This window comes from Astyanax mexicanus, chromosome 13 (genome assembly GCF_023375975.1).
Source record: "Astyanax mexicanus isolate ESR-SI-001 chromosome 13, AstMex3_surface, whole genome shotgun sequence".
Classification (NCBI taxonomy): domain Eukaryota; kingdom Metazoa; phylum Chordata; class Actinopteri; order Characiformes; family Acestrorhamphidae; genus Astyanax; species Astyanax mexicanus.
The window spans coordinates 24,845,001-24,864,444 of NC_064420.1; the positions used below are offsets into that span (position 1 = coordinate 24,845,001).

Below are 19,444 nucleotides of genomic sequence, written 5' to 3' on the forward strand. Positions count from 1 at the left end.
TCTTCTTACAACTCTCAACAGAGGTCTGTGAACAGAGGAGAGCAGTTCCTCAAGTTTAGAAATAGGAATGCTCTCCCATTCATGTTCAATACAGACCTCTAACTGTTCAATTGTCACACCTTCCTCTTTATGATGCTCCAAATGTTCTCTATAGGTGAAAGATCTGGACTGCAGGCTGGCCGGTTCAGTACCCGGATCCTTCTCCTGCGTAGCCATGATGTTGTGATTGCTGCAGAATGTGGTCTGGCATTATCTTGTTGAAAAATGCAGGGTCTTCCCTGAAAGAGATGACGTCTAGATGGGAGCATGTGTTGTTCTAGAACCTGAACATAGTTCTCTGCATTAATGGTGCCTTTCCAGACATGCAATCTGCCCAAGCCACAAGCACTCATGCAACCCCATACCATCAGTGATGCAGCTTCTGAACGGAGCGTTTATAACATTTTGGGTTATTCTTGTCCTCTCTGGTCCGGATGACATGGTGTCCCAGTGTTCCATAAAGAACTTCAAATCGTGACTGAGCTTGTGGAGCTTGCTTAGAAATGGCTTCCTCTTTGCACTGTAGAGATTCAGCTGGACACGGTGGATGGCTCGGTGGATTGTGTTCACTGACACTGTCACTTTCTGGAAGTATTCCTGAGCCCATTCTGTTATTTCCTTGACAGTGGCATTCCTGTTTGAGGTGCAGTGACGTTTAAGATCACGAGCATCCAGTAGAGTTTTACGGCCTTGACCCTTATGCACAGCGATTGTTCCAGATTCTCTGAATCTTTTGATGATGTTCTGCACGGTTGAAGATGATAACTTCTCTATTTTACGCTGGGGAACACCATTCTGGTATTGCTGCATCTTTCTGTGCAACAATGGGGGAATTGGTGACCCTCTTTCCATCTTGGCTTCTGAGAGACACTGACACTCTGAGAAGCTCTTTTTATACCCAATCATGTTGTCAATTGACCTAATTAGTGTTAATTGGTTTTCCAGCTCTTCGTTATGTGCTCAATTTCCTTTTTCCAGCCACTTATTGCTACTTATCCCAACTTTTTGGGGATTTGTTTACGCTGTGAAATTTTGATTCAACATTTACTCAGATTAAACTTTTGATCTGTCATCTATGTTCTATCACGAATAAAATATTGACATTTGCCATCTCCACATTATTGCATTCAGTTTTTATTCACAATTTGTTCAGTGTCCCAACTTTTTTGGAATCCAGTTTGTAAAAGTACCTTTCGTTTGATAAAATTCTACTCAAGTAAAAGTAAAAGTACCATCTAAAAATCTACTCGAGTAAAAGTAAAAAAGTACTCAATTTAAAATTTACTTTGAGTAAAAGTTACATAGTTACTTTTAATTATTTGTACAACAAATCATAAATTAATTATTATTAATTAATATATATAAATTATTATTCCACATAATTTGTTCAGACCACCCCATAAAACATTTTCAAGAACAAGTGGCATAGGTTTCTATGATCCATTTTTTTTTCTTTACTGTTAAAAATTATGCTCATATAGGTGACTATAATCTGTAATGTTATAGTTTAGAGGTATTTGTTGTTTCTGTAATTTCCTAGCTAGAGCCCTCGTGGCTTTTGCACCAGATTCATAGTATATTTGTCTCAGAAACTTCATTTCTTTTCTAATTCTTCTCTATGTTATTCATCAAATTTCTATGTCTACAATATTTTTATAAATCAGTGGATCATTATTTTCTTTATGGGTTGCCCTTCAGTTGCTCAAGTTAAACACAGCAAACATTATGAGGCATTTCTCTCTCCCCCTAAGTCTTTCAGAACTTGTTTTCAGTAACTTGTTAGCTAGACTAGGCAGTTTGATGTCTCCAGTTTAGTTCAGTGTTGTTTAATGTCTAAAAGGGATCTATGTAATCCATGATCATTAAGGTATTTAGGTTATATTCACCTCAATCGCCGGTTAACATTTCATACAACTTTCAGTGTTTAATATACTATTAATTTAGGCGTTTTAACACGTTAGTAGATTAATTGTCATGGTATGTACAGAACGCAGACACGTACAGATACTGATAAAACAATGTTTATTATAGAATAATAGAATAATAATATAGAATAATATAGAATAAACAAAGGTAGATCGTGGTCGGTACAGAAGAATAGGTAATCACCAATAACAGGAGCAACGTAGACAAAACCATACCATAACCATGAAACAGTCCAGAGTTCAAACACGAGGTATCCAGCAGCAGAGATAGAGAGGCAGTAGTGATACACAGTCCAGGTCAAACACAGAAAATCCAATAGCAGAGCCAAATGCAATAATCGGCGTTGAGAAAACAAAAGGCAAGGTCATACACGAAAATAGCTGAGAAATATAGAAACGCTTTGTAATGAGGAGAACCTACAATACGCAGCGTGGGTGTGTGTGTGGTGTGCTCTTATATAGTGCCAGTAATCAGTATTCAGGACTTCCTGGAGGTGTCATGTGATCAGGTGTGTGTGTGATGTCAGCGGGTGGTGCGTTCTGGGTAGTGTAGTTGTTAGACTGAGAACCTCCGTTAGAGCTGGGTGTGGAAGGGACAGAGGAGCTAACAGCACCAGACGTGACATTAATTAACATACAGGATAACAACAAACACCAATCTCCATTAACCTTCACTGTTTTTCAGAAAACCCTGAAGGCAGAATCCTGCCAAAGAATTTGCTTAGGTTGTGCATTTTTTAATAAAGGGATTATTACTGGATATTTTACTAAATACAGGAGATTGTATAATCTGTGTATCTGCATATGAACGGAGATTACTGGTCTTTATAAAGTAGATCCACAGCTAACCAGTGAATTTAGAATATACATATAACATACCACCACATGCTTTTTTGAAGGTTTGAAAGCTGGAAGTTTTGAAAGCTGAAAGCTCTGACCGGCAGGGCACATTTTGAGGACGTTATTGCCTCGTTATTCCACACGCGAGCATCCACTCATCCGACTCATCAGCGCCAATTTATTTATTTTTTTATTCAAACAATTGTTTTTTTTCTCCAGCATTTTATTTTTTACTCAATAACGATGAGTTTTCCAATGTAGTGAAGTAAATTACTTGTGTCAAAATGTAATTGAGTAAAAGTAAAATTACCTATTTTCAAAACTACTTTAAAAATTGCTCATAAAATCTACTCAACTACAGTAACGTGAGTAAATGTAATTCCTTACTTTCCACCTGAAGCTGGAGGTCACTGTTCATTTCCCTTTGTTCAGAAAATGTATTTTATGTTTTTACTTTGGTGAAGCTGCCAGGCTAGAATTTGCACTGTTACTGGAAGTAGATATGTCTTATGATCTAAAAGTAGTTTAAATTTAACCCATTTAATATAAATGGGTTGAATAATCCTATAAAAGAGACTGGGTTTTAAGGAGGTTAAAAAAGGAACAGGTACAAATAATTTTCCTGCAGGAAACACATTTATCCCCAATCAAACATGTTTTTTTTTAAAGTTTGGCTAAAACACACATTATTCTTCCTTTAAAAGCATGAAGAACAGAAGCGCAGTAGCAAATGTTTAGAAACTGGAGAAATAAATGACAAAGAGGGACATTTTTTGTATGAAATGAAATGCATGTTTGAACAAATTCCAATAACATTGTTTAATGTTCATGTTCCTCTTAATAATAATAAGGCCTTTTTCCAAAATGTTCAATTTTTCAAATTCTTTGATTGACTTGTTTCCGAGAGCCAGAGAACATTAATTTGCGGAGGTGATTTTAACTTAGTCCTCCAGCGTAGATTGGATACTATTACTAAGAGGATCCAATCCAGGGAGATGAGATTAATGAATAACATCTAAGTAGATCTGGGTCTATTGGACATATGGGAGATCAGGGACTATATTACTCAGCTCTACATGAAGCCTATTTATAATTGAATTACTTCTTTATGAATTTAAAAGATAGACACAAAATTCACGACTGCAGTAAAGAAGATCCAAATGTTTCAGATCACTCAGCTGTATATTTTAAATTACAACTGACTACAATTCCCAGAACATCAGTTTGGCTACTGAATATAGTATTTTAAATAACCCCACTATCATTAAACAGATGAAAGGTGAAATTAAACAGTTCTGTGAAATCAGGTTAGCTCTACTATACATTGGGATGCTGATAAGGCAGTCCTGAGGGGAAAGATATTTTCAGTCACAACAGCTCATAAAATGATAAAATAATACACGTATAAAACCCTTAAAAGAGAACTAAAGCAACTAAGGGCAACCCATAAAGAAAATAATGATACACTGATTTATAAAAAATATTGTAGACATAGAAATTTGATGAATAGCATAGAGAAGAACTAGAAAAGAAATGAAGTTTCTGAGACGAATATACTATGAATCTGGTGCGAAAGAGGGCTCTAGCTAGGAAATTACAGAAACATCAAATACCTCTAAATACCATTTATAAGATTAGGAGCTCACAAACAGGAATAGTTTTAAGTAACCCACTAGATATAGAAAGATGCTTTTTAAACTTGTATAAGAAAGTGAGGATATTTCACAAGAAGAGTTAGACAATGCAATCAGTCACTTAAAAAATAATCAGACTCTGGGAAGTGATGCATATTCAGCTGAGTGATATTAAATGTTTAAAACTGAGATCTCACTAATTTTGCTTGCCTCTTTTTATTTAGAGCCTCAAAGAAGCTCTCCCCCCCCGTTGTGGAGGGAGGCGCTTATCTAACTGATAGCTAAGATACAGAATTATGCAGATCAAAAAGGTTAATCTCAGTCTTGAATATGAACTATAAACTATTTACATCCATAATTACGGACCGGATGAAGAACTTTGTATCTGATTTAATAGACCCAGATCAGACAGGTTTTCTACAGGGGCATCAAACGCATGATAATATAAGGAGAACTCTGCATGTAATTAAGTAAATTAATAATAGACAGCTGAATGCAGCCTTACTTAGTTTAGATGCAGTAAAAGCGATGATCTTATGAGCTGGAAATTTCTGTTTTTAACATTGTTTGTGCATAAAATGTGTGCATTTTATGTAAGACCAACACAGAACAATAAGTCTCTGAATTCTTTATAATAACGCTGTTATGCTGTTGCTAACCAATGATGAATAAAGTACTTCTTACTAGAGATGCAACGGTACAGTGTGGCCACAGTTCGGTTCATGTCACGGTTCTTGGGCCACGGTATTGGTTCAGTTTCGATATATATTAATATTATCTAGCTCCAACATGCAGTGTGCTTTTAACCCTTTCTGTTTCAAATTAACAAGGTGCTCCTAATCACACTTGCAGAGCCAATATTAAACAGCAAAAAAGGCACAGATTAATTAAAATCACAACATTTATTATTAAAAAGGAACACTTATTCTTACTATTAATCAAAAACAGGCAAATTTAAATAAAGTTCAGTAATATGAAATGTAAACATAAATATTATTCAGTTAACTCAACCAACAAATATTGTCAGCCAGTCAAATACTTTAAGAACATACCAAACTGATGTCACACTGTGCTTTATCTGCTGACTGTGTTTTTACCTTGTTTATCAAACTCAACACTGAAGCCAAAATAGTCCCAAACAGCGGATTTATAAGCGTTCACTCGTTATGATCATGCAGCTGAGAATGTTTTGTTTAATTAACACTTAAATCTTCAGCGTCTGCTATCAGAGCGCTGATTTGCTGCTGGGAAATTCAGGAAAAATCTGATTGGTTGGTTTTGGAGAGACACACTGAGAGAAGTATATAAAAAAGTCTCCCCCGGGTCCTAAACAGTCCTGACCCTCACTTAATACACAGAATGTGTCTAATTAATAACCACAAATAAAACATTTAAGTTTTGTCACCTAACAGTGAGCCAGATAAGGACCAGAACCAGACAGAAACAGCTGGATAAACTAAAACTTTTTATGTTCTTAACAGGGAATTAGCAAACTCAAATAAGAGTTTTCTCTTCTCAACAGCGGTTGGGTGGGGGGTGGTGTTGTGGGGTGGAAAACACACGTGTCCTTACGTGCTTCGTCAGCAGCATGTGCTGAGCAGCCCCTCCCCTGCCCATGTGGGCGAGTCTGCTATCCTACAGTGCTGCTTCACTGTGGGGCTGTGCATTACTGAGAGCGTTCGTTCGCTCTGTTAATGCGCGCACCGAAATATCACGGTCCTTCTGGGTGTATCGAACCGAACAGGCCGAACCGAACGGTTCGATAAAATACCGAGAACCGCTGCACCCCTACTTCTTACCATTAATGCGACCTTTGGTGCTGCATGGTTTTGCTGATGGCTTTTTAGTCTGGTTGATACGTGGTGAGGTTAATCTTCATGCAGGCGCTGAGGCTTCCATCCGTTAAACGTAATTGTAGGTTTGTCTTTATGTTCTTTATATGTGAGAAAGACTGCTCACGTGCATACGTAGAGTCAAACATTGTCAGTACAGCAATACTCACACGCTGCAGTGCGTGGTACGTGACGGGAAGCACGTTCCAAGTTTTGACAATCAGCTGGTCCGCGGGTTGAAGTTTTTTAATTTCTCCCCAACTGTGTTTGCTCGCCAACTCTGCTTGCTGTCGTGCAAGTCTTTACAAATTTTCATTCAGTGACTTGAACTTATTCACCCACATGTCTGACGTCTTCAGATCAGAAGCTTGTAGCTCAAAATCTTTGGCGGAGACACCGGGGATGTAACTCAGCTCAGCTCTGTCCACTGGGTGATGAGTGATGAACTTAAAAAGATGAGTGCGCTCACAAAATTCTCCAAAGTGTACTTTGAATAACTGCAGGAGATTAGATGTGATGCCCGCTAGCTGCTGAAGATCAAGATGTGGAGCAGAGTCACTTGCTGTGGATGCATCTTTAAACTCACCCAGTTTTAAAGTGCAGTAAACAACCCGTTTCAATGTTGGTGATGAAGAATTTTAGCTTGTTTTCAAATACAAACACTGCTTGTTGAAGGGATAATACTGTATTCCCAACACCTCACATTTTCACATTGAGCTGGTTCAGATGTTCAGTCATGTCCACGAGATAGTAGAACTTCAGGAGCCACTCAGTGTTAGCTAACTCAGGATGCTCGACGTTTTTCATTTCCAGAAAAGTCAGGATCTCGCTCAGACAAGCCGCGAAATGGCTGAGCACCTTTCCTTTTGACAACCAACGCACATTGTTGTGCAGAAGCAGACCAAGATAATTACTTCCAACTTCATACATCAGTTTTAAACTGCCGATCATTTAAAGCTCGGGCAACAATGAAGTTGAACACACAAATGTCCAGCGACGTTACCTCACCAAGCTGCTCACCACACATCTGAGCACAAAGCGCCCCTGATCTAGGATGCAGTGAAAACTTAATATGTATCTCTTTTCCTGTTCTTGAAGAAGCGCTACGAATCTTCACCATGCATGGAGCCCCATCAGTACCGACCAAAATAAGTTTATCCATCAGTAGATTTTTTTCTTTAGCGAATTCAATGAAAGGCTCATTTTTCCTGCTTTTCCGGTTATTTTGAGAGTGTACTGACTGCAGCCTGCAGGAAGGCGGAGTTGGACGTCCAGTGCGTCCAGCTCCGCCCACTTTGTTAGCGTCATGCCATCCAGTCCCGTCCACTTTGTCAGCATCATGTCTTAGCTCCGCCTCTGAACGGAAGTAAACAATTTACAGGGCAGTTAGCGGACTTTAAATATAATGCGCCGCGTCGTCCGGCTTAAATACTGTGTATACACTACAAGATTGTGAGACTGGCAAGGCGTGGCGTGGACAAAGTGGGTGGGACTGGACGCGATGGACGTCCAACTCCGCCTTCCCGCAGGCTGCAGTCAGTAGTAGTTGGTTATTTTTCTTCTTCTGCTGCCGTTGTTGAGGAACGGCTCAGCTTCCTGTAATTGGTCCGAAATTTCGAACCATCAAGAAAAGCGCTTTCACACTGAGGGCGAACCGGACCATGGTTCAGAAGATCAAAAAAATCTGGTCCTTTGGTCCGGACCATGGTTCGCGGCACCTTTCACACCTGCTACTTTGGTTCGGACCAAACTGAAAAGTCCGAAAGTCCGGACCAAACGAGGCAGGTGTGAAAGCACCCTTAGTGTGTCACCGACAGCATACCTGGCAATCATGCTGAACTGGGATAAATGGCTTACGTCTGTTGACTCATCCAAAGTGAGAGAAAAGAATGGTGCTGCATTTATGTCCTTCACTTGTGTTGCCTCAATTTGATTTGCCATCATTATGGTGAACAGTTCTTGCTGATAGAGGCATGTCTTTTATTTGTTTGATTATCTTGTCTTTATCCGAAAAGTCGACAAAATTTCATTGGCCATTCATCAAGCATGAATGTTTTGGCATCTGTGAAAGGCTTTCCGTTTCTCATAACTGCTAAAGCACCAGTTAAGCTTGCTGAATTACAGTCACCTTGTTGGGTCCAAACAGGGAGTTGCTGGTGACTAGCTTGCATTCTGCACAGTAGCTCGTAGCATGCTTTCTTCCTGCTGTCCCCCGCAGGATATTTTGATGCAAATGTAGTATGGCTTGTGTTGACAAGTGAAGCTTTATATTTAAGCGTTTTATCTATGCAATTTTATCATTGCATATTAGACACACTGCAGAACCTGCTCTCTCCACAAAGGCAAATTCCAGGTATAAAGGGTCTATAAAGTGATTAAAGTGAATGGTCGGTCAATGGAGAACTTCCATTTGTAGAGAAGATGTGGCTAAGGATTTTATTTTATGTTAGCACAGGCAATATGAAAATCTTCTGATATGAGGAGTATCAGTATTGCAGGAGAGGAGCACAAGGTGGTACTCTTTAAAGAAAAAAAAAATCTCTCTTTCAGCTTTGTTTGAACTTGAATAAATTTGGTTCTTATTCAGCTATAAATTGAACCTTAAAAAACACACAAGTTCATGCACTTGGAAATGCACCAATGTCTAACACCTATTTGGTCTTGAATAAGAAGCACTTTCCATGAAATATTTGGGCATTATGTTAACTAAAGAGCTGATAGTATACAGTACAGGCCAAGACCAAGTTTGGACACACCTTCTCATTCAATGCGTTTTCTTTATTTCTTCATGACTATTTAGATTGTAGATTCTCACTGAAGGCATCAAAACTATGAATGAACACATGTGGAGTTTAATGTACTTAACAAAAAATGACCTGAACCTCCACAGTCACCGGACCTGAACCCAATCCAGATGGTTTGGGGTGAGCTGGAGCACAGAGTGAAGAAGGCAAAGGGGCCAACAAGTGCTAAACACCTCTGGGAACTCCTTCAAGACTGTTGGAAAACCATTTCAGATGACCACCTCTTGAAGCTCATTGAGAGAATGCCAAGAGTGTGCAAAGCAGTAATCAGAGCAAATGGTAGCTATTTTGAAGAAACTAGAATATCATTTTTTTTGCTATTTCAGCTTTTTTTGTTAAGTACAAAACTCCACATGTGTTCATTCATAGTTTTAATGCCTTCAGTGAGAATCTACAATGTAAATAGTCATGAAAATAAAGAAAACGCATTGAAAAAGAGAAGGTGTGTTCAAACTTTTGGCCTGTTCTGTGCATAAAGCAAATTAACCCCTAATAGTTTAGCTAAAAAGCAGCCTGAGTAAAACATATAGTTTAATGGTTTCATGCGAGAGTCTACACTAACTGTGAGTCAGTGGATTGAGTGTAGCTGACAAATATCCAGATTTGTTTGGAATGGAAAGAAACATAGGGCCCTATCGTGCACCCTGCGCAAGGCTACCATACACCCCATCAAGAGTCATTTTCACTCCTTGCGCACGTGTCCTTAAAATAGCATTGGACTCTTAGAATATATTAACGCTGATGGGCGTGGTGGTCTGGAAGTGACGTGTGTTCAGGTAAATTTCTGGCGTGTTTCTATCTTGGTGGCAGAAAACAGTGCTGCACGAAACCACCTCTAAAATCAACAGTCAGCCGTGCAACCAGAGATAGATCACGATCACTGCACTCCCCATTCAATATACCACACACCATCACTTCTTTACCTTTAGCAAAAAACACCTGGCCTAGCCTTCAGTAATCAACTATAAAAATAAAACATAATTTAAAGAATCTGCACAGTAACTCTGTTATTATAAGTTATATTTATTTTTGATATTTATAAAGATTTATATTTATGTTCAGTACACAGATTTATTAAATGTAGCTAAAAATAGCAGACATAGACATTCTTCTGTTTGAGAATTTTAACAGATGCACTGAACATAAATTTATTTTATTTCACTTTTCGCTATTATTTAACTGAAATTCACTTATATATATATATATATATATATATATATATATATATATATATATATATATATATATATATATATATATATATATATCTGAAAAACAAATCCCGTTATCAACCTGGCGTCTGGTACTGCCCGTCAATTGTATAAAACTTAAAACATGTGGGATATTGTCACACCTGACTCTGTCAATGTGCATGCTCCTGAAGCCGCTCTGCCTAAAGACTCAGTTTCCCAGCAGCCTCTGCCTCAGAACTACAATGACTCTGAGAACCATGTGACTCTCAAGAGTTCTAGGTCACCCAGCTATTGATTGATGGATAATCATTTCCACCTGGTCTAGCCAGTATAAATACTGCCTCGGTATAACTCCCTAATTGCTTATCTAGATTTCTAGTTCTGTACAAAGCTTTCTATCCTGTCTTTGATTCCCTGTTTTCTGACCTTGTTTTGCCTATCATTTACTCTTTAGCCTTATCCCTTTTGTTTTGTTTGATTTACTGCTATTGACCCATTTCTCCTCTTTGACTACTCTCTTGCCTGCTCCCTGCTTACTGGATTCTCTGTATACCAAACTCTGTTTGCTGTCTGACTACTCTTAGGTATGTTATTATTTACTGCTGCCCTTCTGTTTTTGACTATTCATACTTGCCAAACCCTGTTAATAAACCTGTTTTCTAACCAGCGAAATATAATATACAAATATACAGAAATATAAAGCTATATGTTAGTGTTCGTTTCTTATCACCAGGCAAATTTATTAAAATATAAAATATAATAATTAATTAATAAAAATCTCGCCCAGCGCTCTAAAATGTCACAGGCACATGGCGGCAGCGCACGGGATTGCCTTGGTTTTCTTAAAAAACAAAAACAAAAAACATTTGAATAATTAACAGTATAAATACTGTTATCAAATGTGGTTCATACAGCAAAGCCATGATATAAAACTCACTATATCCACCATATTTACTGTTATTTAATCAAGAGAAATCATACAAAATGCGCTGCGCCCCTCTCTCTCTTTCGCAGCGTGGAGCTGAATTCAGAGCAAGGCTATGAATATTATAAAACTGTAAAGTTAATCAAATATTTTCAAATATAAAGGATAGGTTGAGATTTTGGTGAGCTGTTTCAATCATTTGAAACTAAAACTAATGTGCACCAGGCATCAAAAACCTGTGATTGTTTTAAATTAGATTTTTGTTATATTATTTAATGTTTTTTTTTTTTTTATATAATTTTATTTCTAATTTTTTCCCATTTTCTCCCCAATCTACACAACCAATTACCCAACCCATTCATTAGGACTCCCCCTATCACTAGTGATACCTCAACACACCAGGAGGGTGAAGACTAACACATGCTTCCTCCGATACATGTGAAGTCAGCCACCGCTTCTTTTCGAGCTGCTGCTGATGCAACATTGCCGAGCAGCCAGCACGCTTGGAGGAAAGCACAGCGGCTCGGCTCTGATACATCAGCTCACAGACGCCCTGTGCTGCAGACATCACCGTAGGAGTGATGTGGGGAGAGAGCGCCATCTACCCACCCAGAGGGAGCAGGGCCAATTTTGCTCCCTCTGACGCAGGCAGCTTGATGGCTGGGGTTCGAACCGGCGACCTCCTGCTCATAGTGGCAGCACCTTAGACCCCTGGACCACTCGGCGCCCTATTATTTAATGTTTTAACTTATTTATCAAATTATTTTTTATACACAGTACAGGCCAAAAGTTTGGAAACATTGAATGAGAAGGTGTGCCCAGACTTTTGGCCTGTACTGTATATATTTTGATTCTCATGTTCCTAGTTTATTAATATTAATTTTATCATTTCTTATCATTCTTTTAATTTTACTTTACTTTTACTATTAATATTTTGTTCTTCATAAGACAAATTCTTTACTTTTTATGTAAATTTTTTATGGTCTTTTTAAAATTATTTTTTCTTTTTTACATACATATTTTATTAATCTATATTACATGTCGGTTTAAATTTTGTATTTCTTTTATTTATTTATTTATTTATCCCTTTTAATCCTTTTGATTGCTTGATTAATATTCAGTGTTGCAAACCCAATGTTTACATAAACAATAATCAGATTAAAGATTAAAATAACATTATTCTTCCCTTATATGAGCTGCTGGTGTATCTTTACAGCATGATGTGCAGTCAGTTTATGCGCCCTTAAAATAGGAATAAACAGATGTCAGCGCGCACCTGACTCTTAAAGGCAATGACTACAGACACACTGATTGGTTTATTTCACGTTACACTTAAAACACACCCATAGATAATTAAGAGAATTAGAACACGCCCATTGAGCCTTTTAAAATAAAATAAAAAACTAAATTAAACAAATACCAAATAAAATTAACCTTTTTTTTCTTTAACTATTTTTTTCTCGCTTTTTTCACGCTCACCAAAGACACAGGACACGCCCCTAAATCCAGCTGCGCAAAGCGCAGTTACCAAGTTCACTACAGATCGCAAAAAAGCGCCCAGTTAAGTATAAAACATTTCTATTTAGGATTAGCACTCTCAAACTTTAAAGGTCTCCTTCCACTAAAATCCATAATTTTCCTTGTTCTTTGTGAAATACAACAGGTCTCTCTGAGTTGTACATGCATGCTGCACATAAAACTTTTCCATAACCTCCATTCTAATATTAGGTAGATTTCTTACCTATTGTCAAGTCCGGATGATAGATGCTACAGTGGACCTGATCTAATTGCTGAGCTCACCTGGTTCCCTTTCCTGTTAAAGCACTGATAGCTAAATTTGAGCAGGTACACTGTAGCATCCAACAGATTGTAAATCTGTGTGACAGGTGTTTGTCCATGTGAGAGTCAGTGTGCATAGTTTAATAATTAACTTTAAAGTTTTGAATAACAGTGTTTTCCTTGTGAAAACCAGAGATATTCTAAATATTTTCTTTATGAAAATTGTGTGCAGTGGTTATTTTGGTTAACTATACTTTACTGGATAATTATTGCACAAACTTTTTACTTCTACTCCTTAAATTTCCACACAATTTAAAGTATTTGTTACTCCTTACATTTTAAAAATAGCCTAATTACTCCTATTTCATTTCAGCTTGTTCTCATTTCGGCTTCTCATTGTTCACAAGAAAAAAACATACCCAGATAATTCTCTCCAATCTCTCCGGATAGAGTGGGATCTGATTGTGGTTGGATGAGAAGTTTAAACATATACCATTCTCACAGCCTATTGGTTTATACGTGATCCATCAAACCTGCACACATAACATCACACACCCCACACTCCAGTAAGAACAGCAGACGCATGTAGCCTAGTATGAAGATGATCCGTACAGAGTACTCGAAATGTCCCAATTAAGCTTCTTTAAAATATATTTGTAGTTTTTTAAAATACATTCATTTTCAATGGACAGATATGCAGCTGAAACAGGGAGCCTAGTGCATCCCAAATCTATTAACATTAACATTTTAATAACATTTCAGTCATTATGGCTTTTGAAAACATGTGTTTTGGGGCGGGGGTGGTGCACTATAGGCTCCTGTGGCGCGGTCTAAGCTTTTCCCTTCCATTACTTTTACACTTTAAATAGTTTTGAAAGCAGTACTTTTTCACTTTTACTTGAGTAAAAAGCTTGAATTGATCTGTTAACTTCTACAGAAGTGTTTTAAACCCTACTATCTATACTTCTACCTGAGTAATGAATGTAAATCATTTTGTTCATCTTTGTTCCTCTCCCTTATCCTGACCCAACTCTTCTTCTCCCTCGTCCTGGTCTAACTACACCTTTTCCTTGACAAACTTTTGATGTCCACCCATCCACATATGGCTGGCTTATCATAGCCTTTTATTTATTATTAATAGTCTGTATAAAATGTATATTAGTTATACACCTTAATTGATCTAGCTGTGTGGAATGGAGCATTGTCCTGCTGGGAAAAAAAACAGTCCTCAGAGTTGGGGAACACATTGACAGAGCAGAAGGAAGCAAGTTTTCTTCCGGGATAAGCTTGTATTCGGCTTGATTCATGACTCATTCGCAAAGAGCAAACTGCTCAATTTCAGTTTCCTTCCTGAAGCATCCCCAGATCATCACCGATCCTCCATCAAATTTCACAGTGAGTGTAAGTACACATCTGCAGGTCTCCATCTAAACATTTGATGGCAGGTGCTGAGCAAAGCTAAAAAATTGGACTCGTCAGAGAAAATGATCTTCCTCTATTCCTCTATAGTCCAATTCTTATGATCTTTTGCAAAAGTCAGCCTGGCTCTTCTTTGATTCTCACTGAAAAATTAACTTTTTCTAGCTTGAGTCCTGCCACTAAGAGATTGTTTTAAACTGTTATTTCCATGCACTTCACCCCAGCTGCCATTTGCCATTCTTTTTATAGGTCTCTTGATGTCATCCTGCGGTTGCTGAGTGACATTTAAATAAGTTGACGGTCAATCTCCAGACCTCAACCCAATTGAAAAACCTCTGAATGTAATCATGTAAGATGTTGGTGACAAGCCATCAATCAAAGCTGAACTGCTTAAGTTTTTGTGCCAGGAGTGGAATAATGTCACCCAAAGCAGTGTGAAAGACTTTTGGAGAGCATGCCAAGATGTATAATAGCTGTGATAAAAAATCAGAATAATTCCACCAAATATTGTTTTTTTTTAACTCTTAAAACATTAGCATTGTTGTTTCTAAATAAATATAAACTTGTATTCTTTGCATTATTTAAGGTTTGAAAGCTCTGTACCTTTTTCAGTATTTTGACCATTTCACATTTTCTGCAAATAAATGCTATAAATAAAAACATTTTATTGGTAACTTGGGAGAAATGTTGTCAGTGGTTTATAGAATAAAACGACAATGCTCATTTTACTTAAATATATACCTATAAATAGAAAAATCAGAGAAACTGATCATTTTGATGTTGTGTTAAGCCCAATACCGACGAATGTTGACCGTCAGGTTCTACTGTCCCCTGTCTGGTTATACTGATGGAAGTTTCTGGAAGTCAGCCTTCCCCATCCATCACCCTCCACAGATCAGCTGCCCATCATCTAGTTTTGCCACCTGCCTCGGACAAACTCCTCACTCTCCCCTACAGATTACATCCAAATTTATATGAACTCAAACTGCTTCCACTGCTGGTGCTGCTAAACACCTGATATTATAAATTAGACCTCTATGGATGTATAAAGACTTTTTCAAATTCATTTAAAGGTCTCATTACACCATTTTTAAACTCATTTTAAACAGTCTAGTTGTGGTCTCTAGTATGAATGAATGCCATGTTTTTGTGAAAATAAGTGCTCAGGTGTTTACATTTAGCCCTGCTTTAGATCACTGAAATAGTGGTCTTTAAATAAAGTTTTGGGATCTTGCTTACACATGCAAATATATCACCTCTGATTGGCTAACAGCACTGCAGCAGAGAACGCCTACCTGCCCCCCTTTATATCATACAATCTGACCCGAACGACACCTGCTTCGACCGGTGTTCTGTCAAATTGAGCTACCTTGTCAAACCATGCTTCCCTAGTGTAAATCTAGAGTTACTTACACAAGGTAGCTAACTAGCACTGAAAAACAGAGCAGTAAACAGAAAAATACATGTTAGCTCCTGTGGGTGGTCCTGAGCTGAGGTGAGTGAGGCCACAAATTCAATGGTTGAAGTAGACACCCTAACGTCTCTCTGATCAACATGTATTTCTGAGGATTTTTTTTACCAGCTACTGCAGACAAGGGAGGCTGAAGAACAGTTTTATATGCAGCATGTATATACAACTCAGAGAGAATGGATTTTAGTAGAATGAGACCTTTAAAAGCTGTTTAACCAGTGGTAGGATGATCCCCCCTTATATGTGAGCCTTAATCCTCACAGGGGTTCTTCCTCCTCCAGCTCTGAAGGAGGACAGCTGCAGCTGTGATTGGTCTGCCAGGCCTTGCGATCCTGCCCACACATTCCCGCCATCTCAGTTAAAACTGCAGAGCAACGCAGAGCCACTGATATGTGCGTGCAAAATTATAAACACACTCCGCTGCATAGCTGGAAATGCATAGGCTACAGCGTAGGTTCAACGTAGAAGTCTACATTGGGCTTAAGTGAAGGATTGAAATAAAATGTCCTCTTTTCCTAAGATAATGCTGGATTTCTGAAGAATCAGAATGCTCAAGCAGTATTTCATTATTTTTTTAGACTGAAACTAAACATGATGTTCCTCCACACAGTGAACATTCTGTGCATATACAGCTGATAAATGTGTGCCCCCCCAATAGAATCGTTTTGTAATTAATTAAGTTTTGTTAGTTATGAACACAGATTTAGCTTGTTCTGTAGCTAGCTCTAAATTTGCATTGTATCAGGTGTTCATAGTAAAATGCACATTCTTTAGAGGATTAGCATTATACTGCAGCTTTACAGTTAACTAACTTTTATTTGGGAACTACTGACAAACTCATGATTAATGAAAAATATTAGAATTACCAAATAAATGAAAAAAACAACAACAACAACAAAAAACAACTAAAAACTAAAAACACTATGGGCATAACCCACTCAGTTATTTAACTGCTAGTATTTAGTAAACAGTCAAGACATTATGATCACTATCAGTTGTGCTGCATGTGAAGGTCTGGGATCTCTGTTATACAGTTACTAATCGTTCAGTTCTCGTCAGCATGTTGGATGTGAAGAAATGATCATCATAAACACCTGAAACACTGTTCAGACTACTGGGTCAGTGTATTTCTGAAACAGCAAGGCTTATACAGTAATTTAAACTGAGACAAACCACAAACTGCAGACAAGAACACCCAGGATTCACTGATACATGAGGAAAACAGCTATTGAAAAATATGATAGAGTGTAATGCTCTGGTAAAGAGTGGATGGCAGTGTGCTCTTTTAGCAGGATAACACAATGTTTGAGGAACACAACATAGTGTTCCGGATGTTACCATTATCGTTCACCAGATTTTAACCCAATCAAGCACCTGTAGAGGTTCCAAAGACTCAATGTCTTGGTGGTCTGCAGCTGTTTTGCAGCACAGAGAGCAATAAATCAACCATGTTTTAAATGGATGGTCAAAATGTTCTGGGACACTTGAATATATTATAATTTTAGGATAAATCCCTTTTTTGATACCTAAGGCCAAAAACATCTAAGGACTAATTGCATCACTTCTGTTGGCTAAAACTGAAAAGAAACTATTCAGGGGAAGAATAAACAGCTGAGATCATAAAACACTGCAGAATATACAAATCACATGACAGAGCCAATTACAGAACAGTAACAATTCTGATGGAGGAATTTACAGAGTATATGTGTTTGAGAGTGAAGAGAATGTAGATTGTGTAGTTTGTGGTTTTATATTTATACACATTTCTATATACTAATTGATAATTAAAAGTTTAACCTGACAGACTGTTGGTGTTATAATACACATTATACAGTAAGTAATGATGTTCTTAAATGAACACAGTGTGTCTCTAGGAAAAAAAAAACACTGATGTAAAATGAAAGTTTTGCAGTGATCCAATGTTTTGTGACTGAAGGGGAAACTTTTTCCTTGAGTCTAAACTGGATAAAAATCTTTTTCATTTTTCATTTTCCATAAATGTTTCCTTCCTTCGGATACACATTGTGCTGTCTTTATATTTCATGTTACTAATTAAACAGAAATCTGAACACTGGACACACACTGAGACACAAAACTAACTAAACTTATTTGTGATCAAGTTGAAAGAGAAAGTCATGCCCTCACCTCAGATTCTGCAGTTTACAGTGTGAATTCTTCAGTCCCTCACAGAGCTTCTTCACTCCAGAATCCTGAATCAGTTTATTTAAACTCAGGTCCAGGTCTGTCAGCGAGTTCTCTGATTTGAGTACTGAGGCCAGAACCTCACAGCTTTTTTCTGTAAGATTGAACTGCTTCAGCCTGGAACAGAAATAAAGATACATCAGAATAGTGATAATAAACAAAGCCAACACCCAGGGTGGTGGGAGAGGGGGAAGGGGGGATTGTGATTCTTTGGTTATTGACGCGTGTATTGTTCTCTTAAACTTAAAAATAGCCCCAAAAAATATACGAACAATATGTATGTATTGCTGTTAACTCATTTGTTTTATTCGCAAATGAATTATTTTACCACGTTTGGTTCCACCTTTTGATGTTTCAGATTTACAGATTTTAAACTGTGTTTCAGTACATTAAAACATGATATTTGCTTTTTCGGTAAAGATTTCTAATAATAATGAAACCTTCATAATATGACGACCCCCCCAATTGTTCATGTAAAGCACTAAAAATTATTTTTTGTATTTTATATATTTAACTGTTTTAACGCACTTACTATTTATTTTTCTTTTTAAATTTGTAACTGCTGCTTTGTTGTTTTAAAAACTGCAAACAAGAGGAGAGATTGGGCAGGACAGGTTTTTCATAGTTACATTACATTACATTACATTACATTACATTTGGCAGACGCTTTTGTCCAAAGCGACTTACAATATTGAAGTGCAAATAATAGAAGAGGTTAAGTACAAAAATAATAGAAGTTAAAAATAAAACATCTTTAGATAGGGCCTTAAGGAGGTCAGAGGGAAATAATGGGATAGAGGAGTAGAGAAGAGGAAGAAGGAGATGAGGTTAGAATTAGTTAGTTTGTTAGAGGTGTTAGGAGAGTAAGTGCTCTTTGAAGAGCTCTGTCTTCAGGAGTTTCTTAAAGATAGCGAGAGATTCTCCTGATCTGGTAGTGGAAGGTAGTTTGTTCCACCATTGTGGAACTCTGTATGAGAACAGTCTGGATTGCTTTGTGTGAGTGTTTGGCAGAGCAGAGCGTTCATTGGAGGAGCGCAGCGGCCGGGAGGTAGCGTAAGCCTTCAGGAGTGAGTGCAGGTAGGAAGGAGCCTGTTCTGTCATCACCTTGTAGGCGATTGTAAGCGCTTTGAATTTGATACGAGCAGCAACCGGTAGCCAGTGGAGCTCAATGAGCAGCGGAGTGACATGTGCCCGTTTTGGCTGGTTGAAGACCAGGCGTGCTGCTGTGTTCTGGATCATCTGGAGTGGTTTTACTACACAGGCCGGGAGGCCAGTTAGTACGGCATTGCAGTAGTCGAGGCGTGAGATTACCACAGCTTGTACCAGGAGTTGGGTGGCCTGTTGCGTCAGAAACGGTCGAATTTTTCCGATGTTGTAAAGC

General features: G+C 37.9%; 1 protein-coding gene across 3 annotated transcripts in view; it reads right to left on the reverse strand.

Annotated features, from left to right (window-relative positions):
• The window catches only part of LOC125780657 (selection and upkeep of intraepithelial T-cells protein 5-like), a 472,342-nt gene that overhangs the window by 255,414 nt on the left and 197,484 nt on the right, over nt 1–19,444 (reverse strand). For all 3 annotated transcript variants that reach the window (XM_049463186.1, XM_049463185.1, XM_049463184.1), the window contains exon 9: nt 18,007–18,180. In XM_049463186.1, the coding sequence (XP_049319143.1) occupies nt 18,007–18,180 (174 nt within the window). The remainder of the gene's footprint in view (nt 1–18,006; nt 18,181–19,444) is intronic.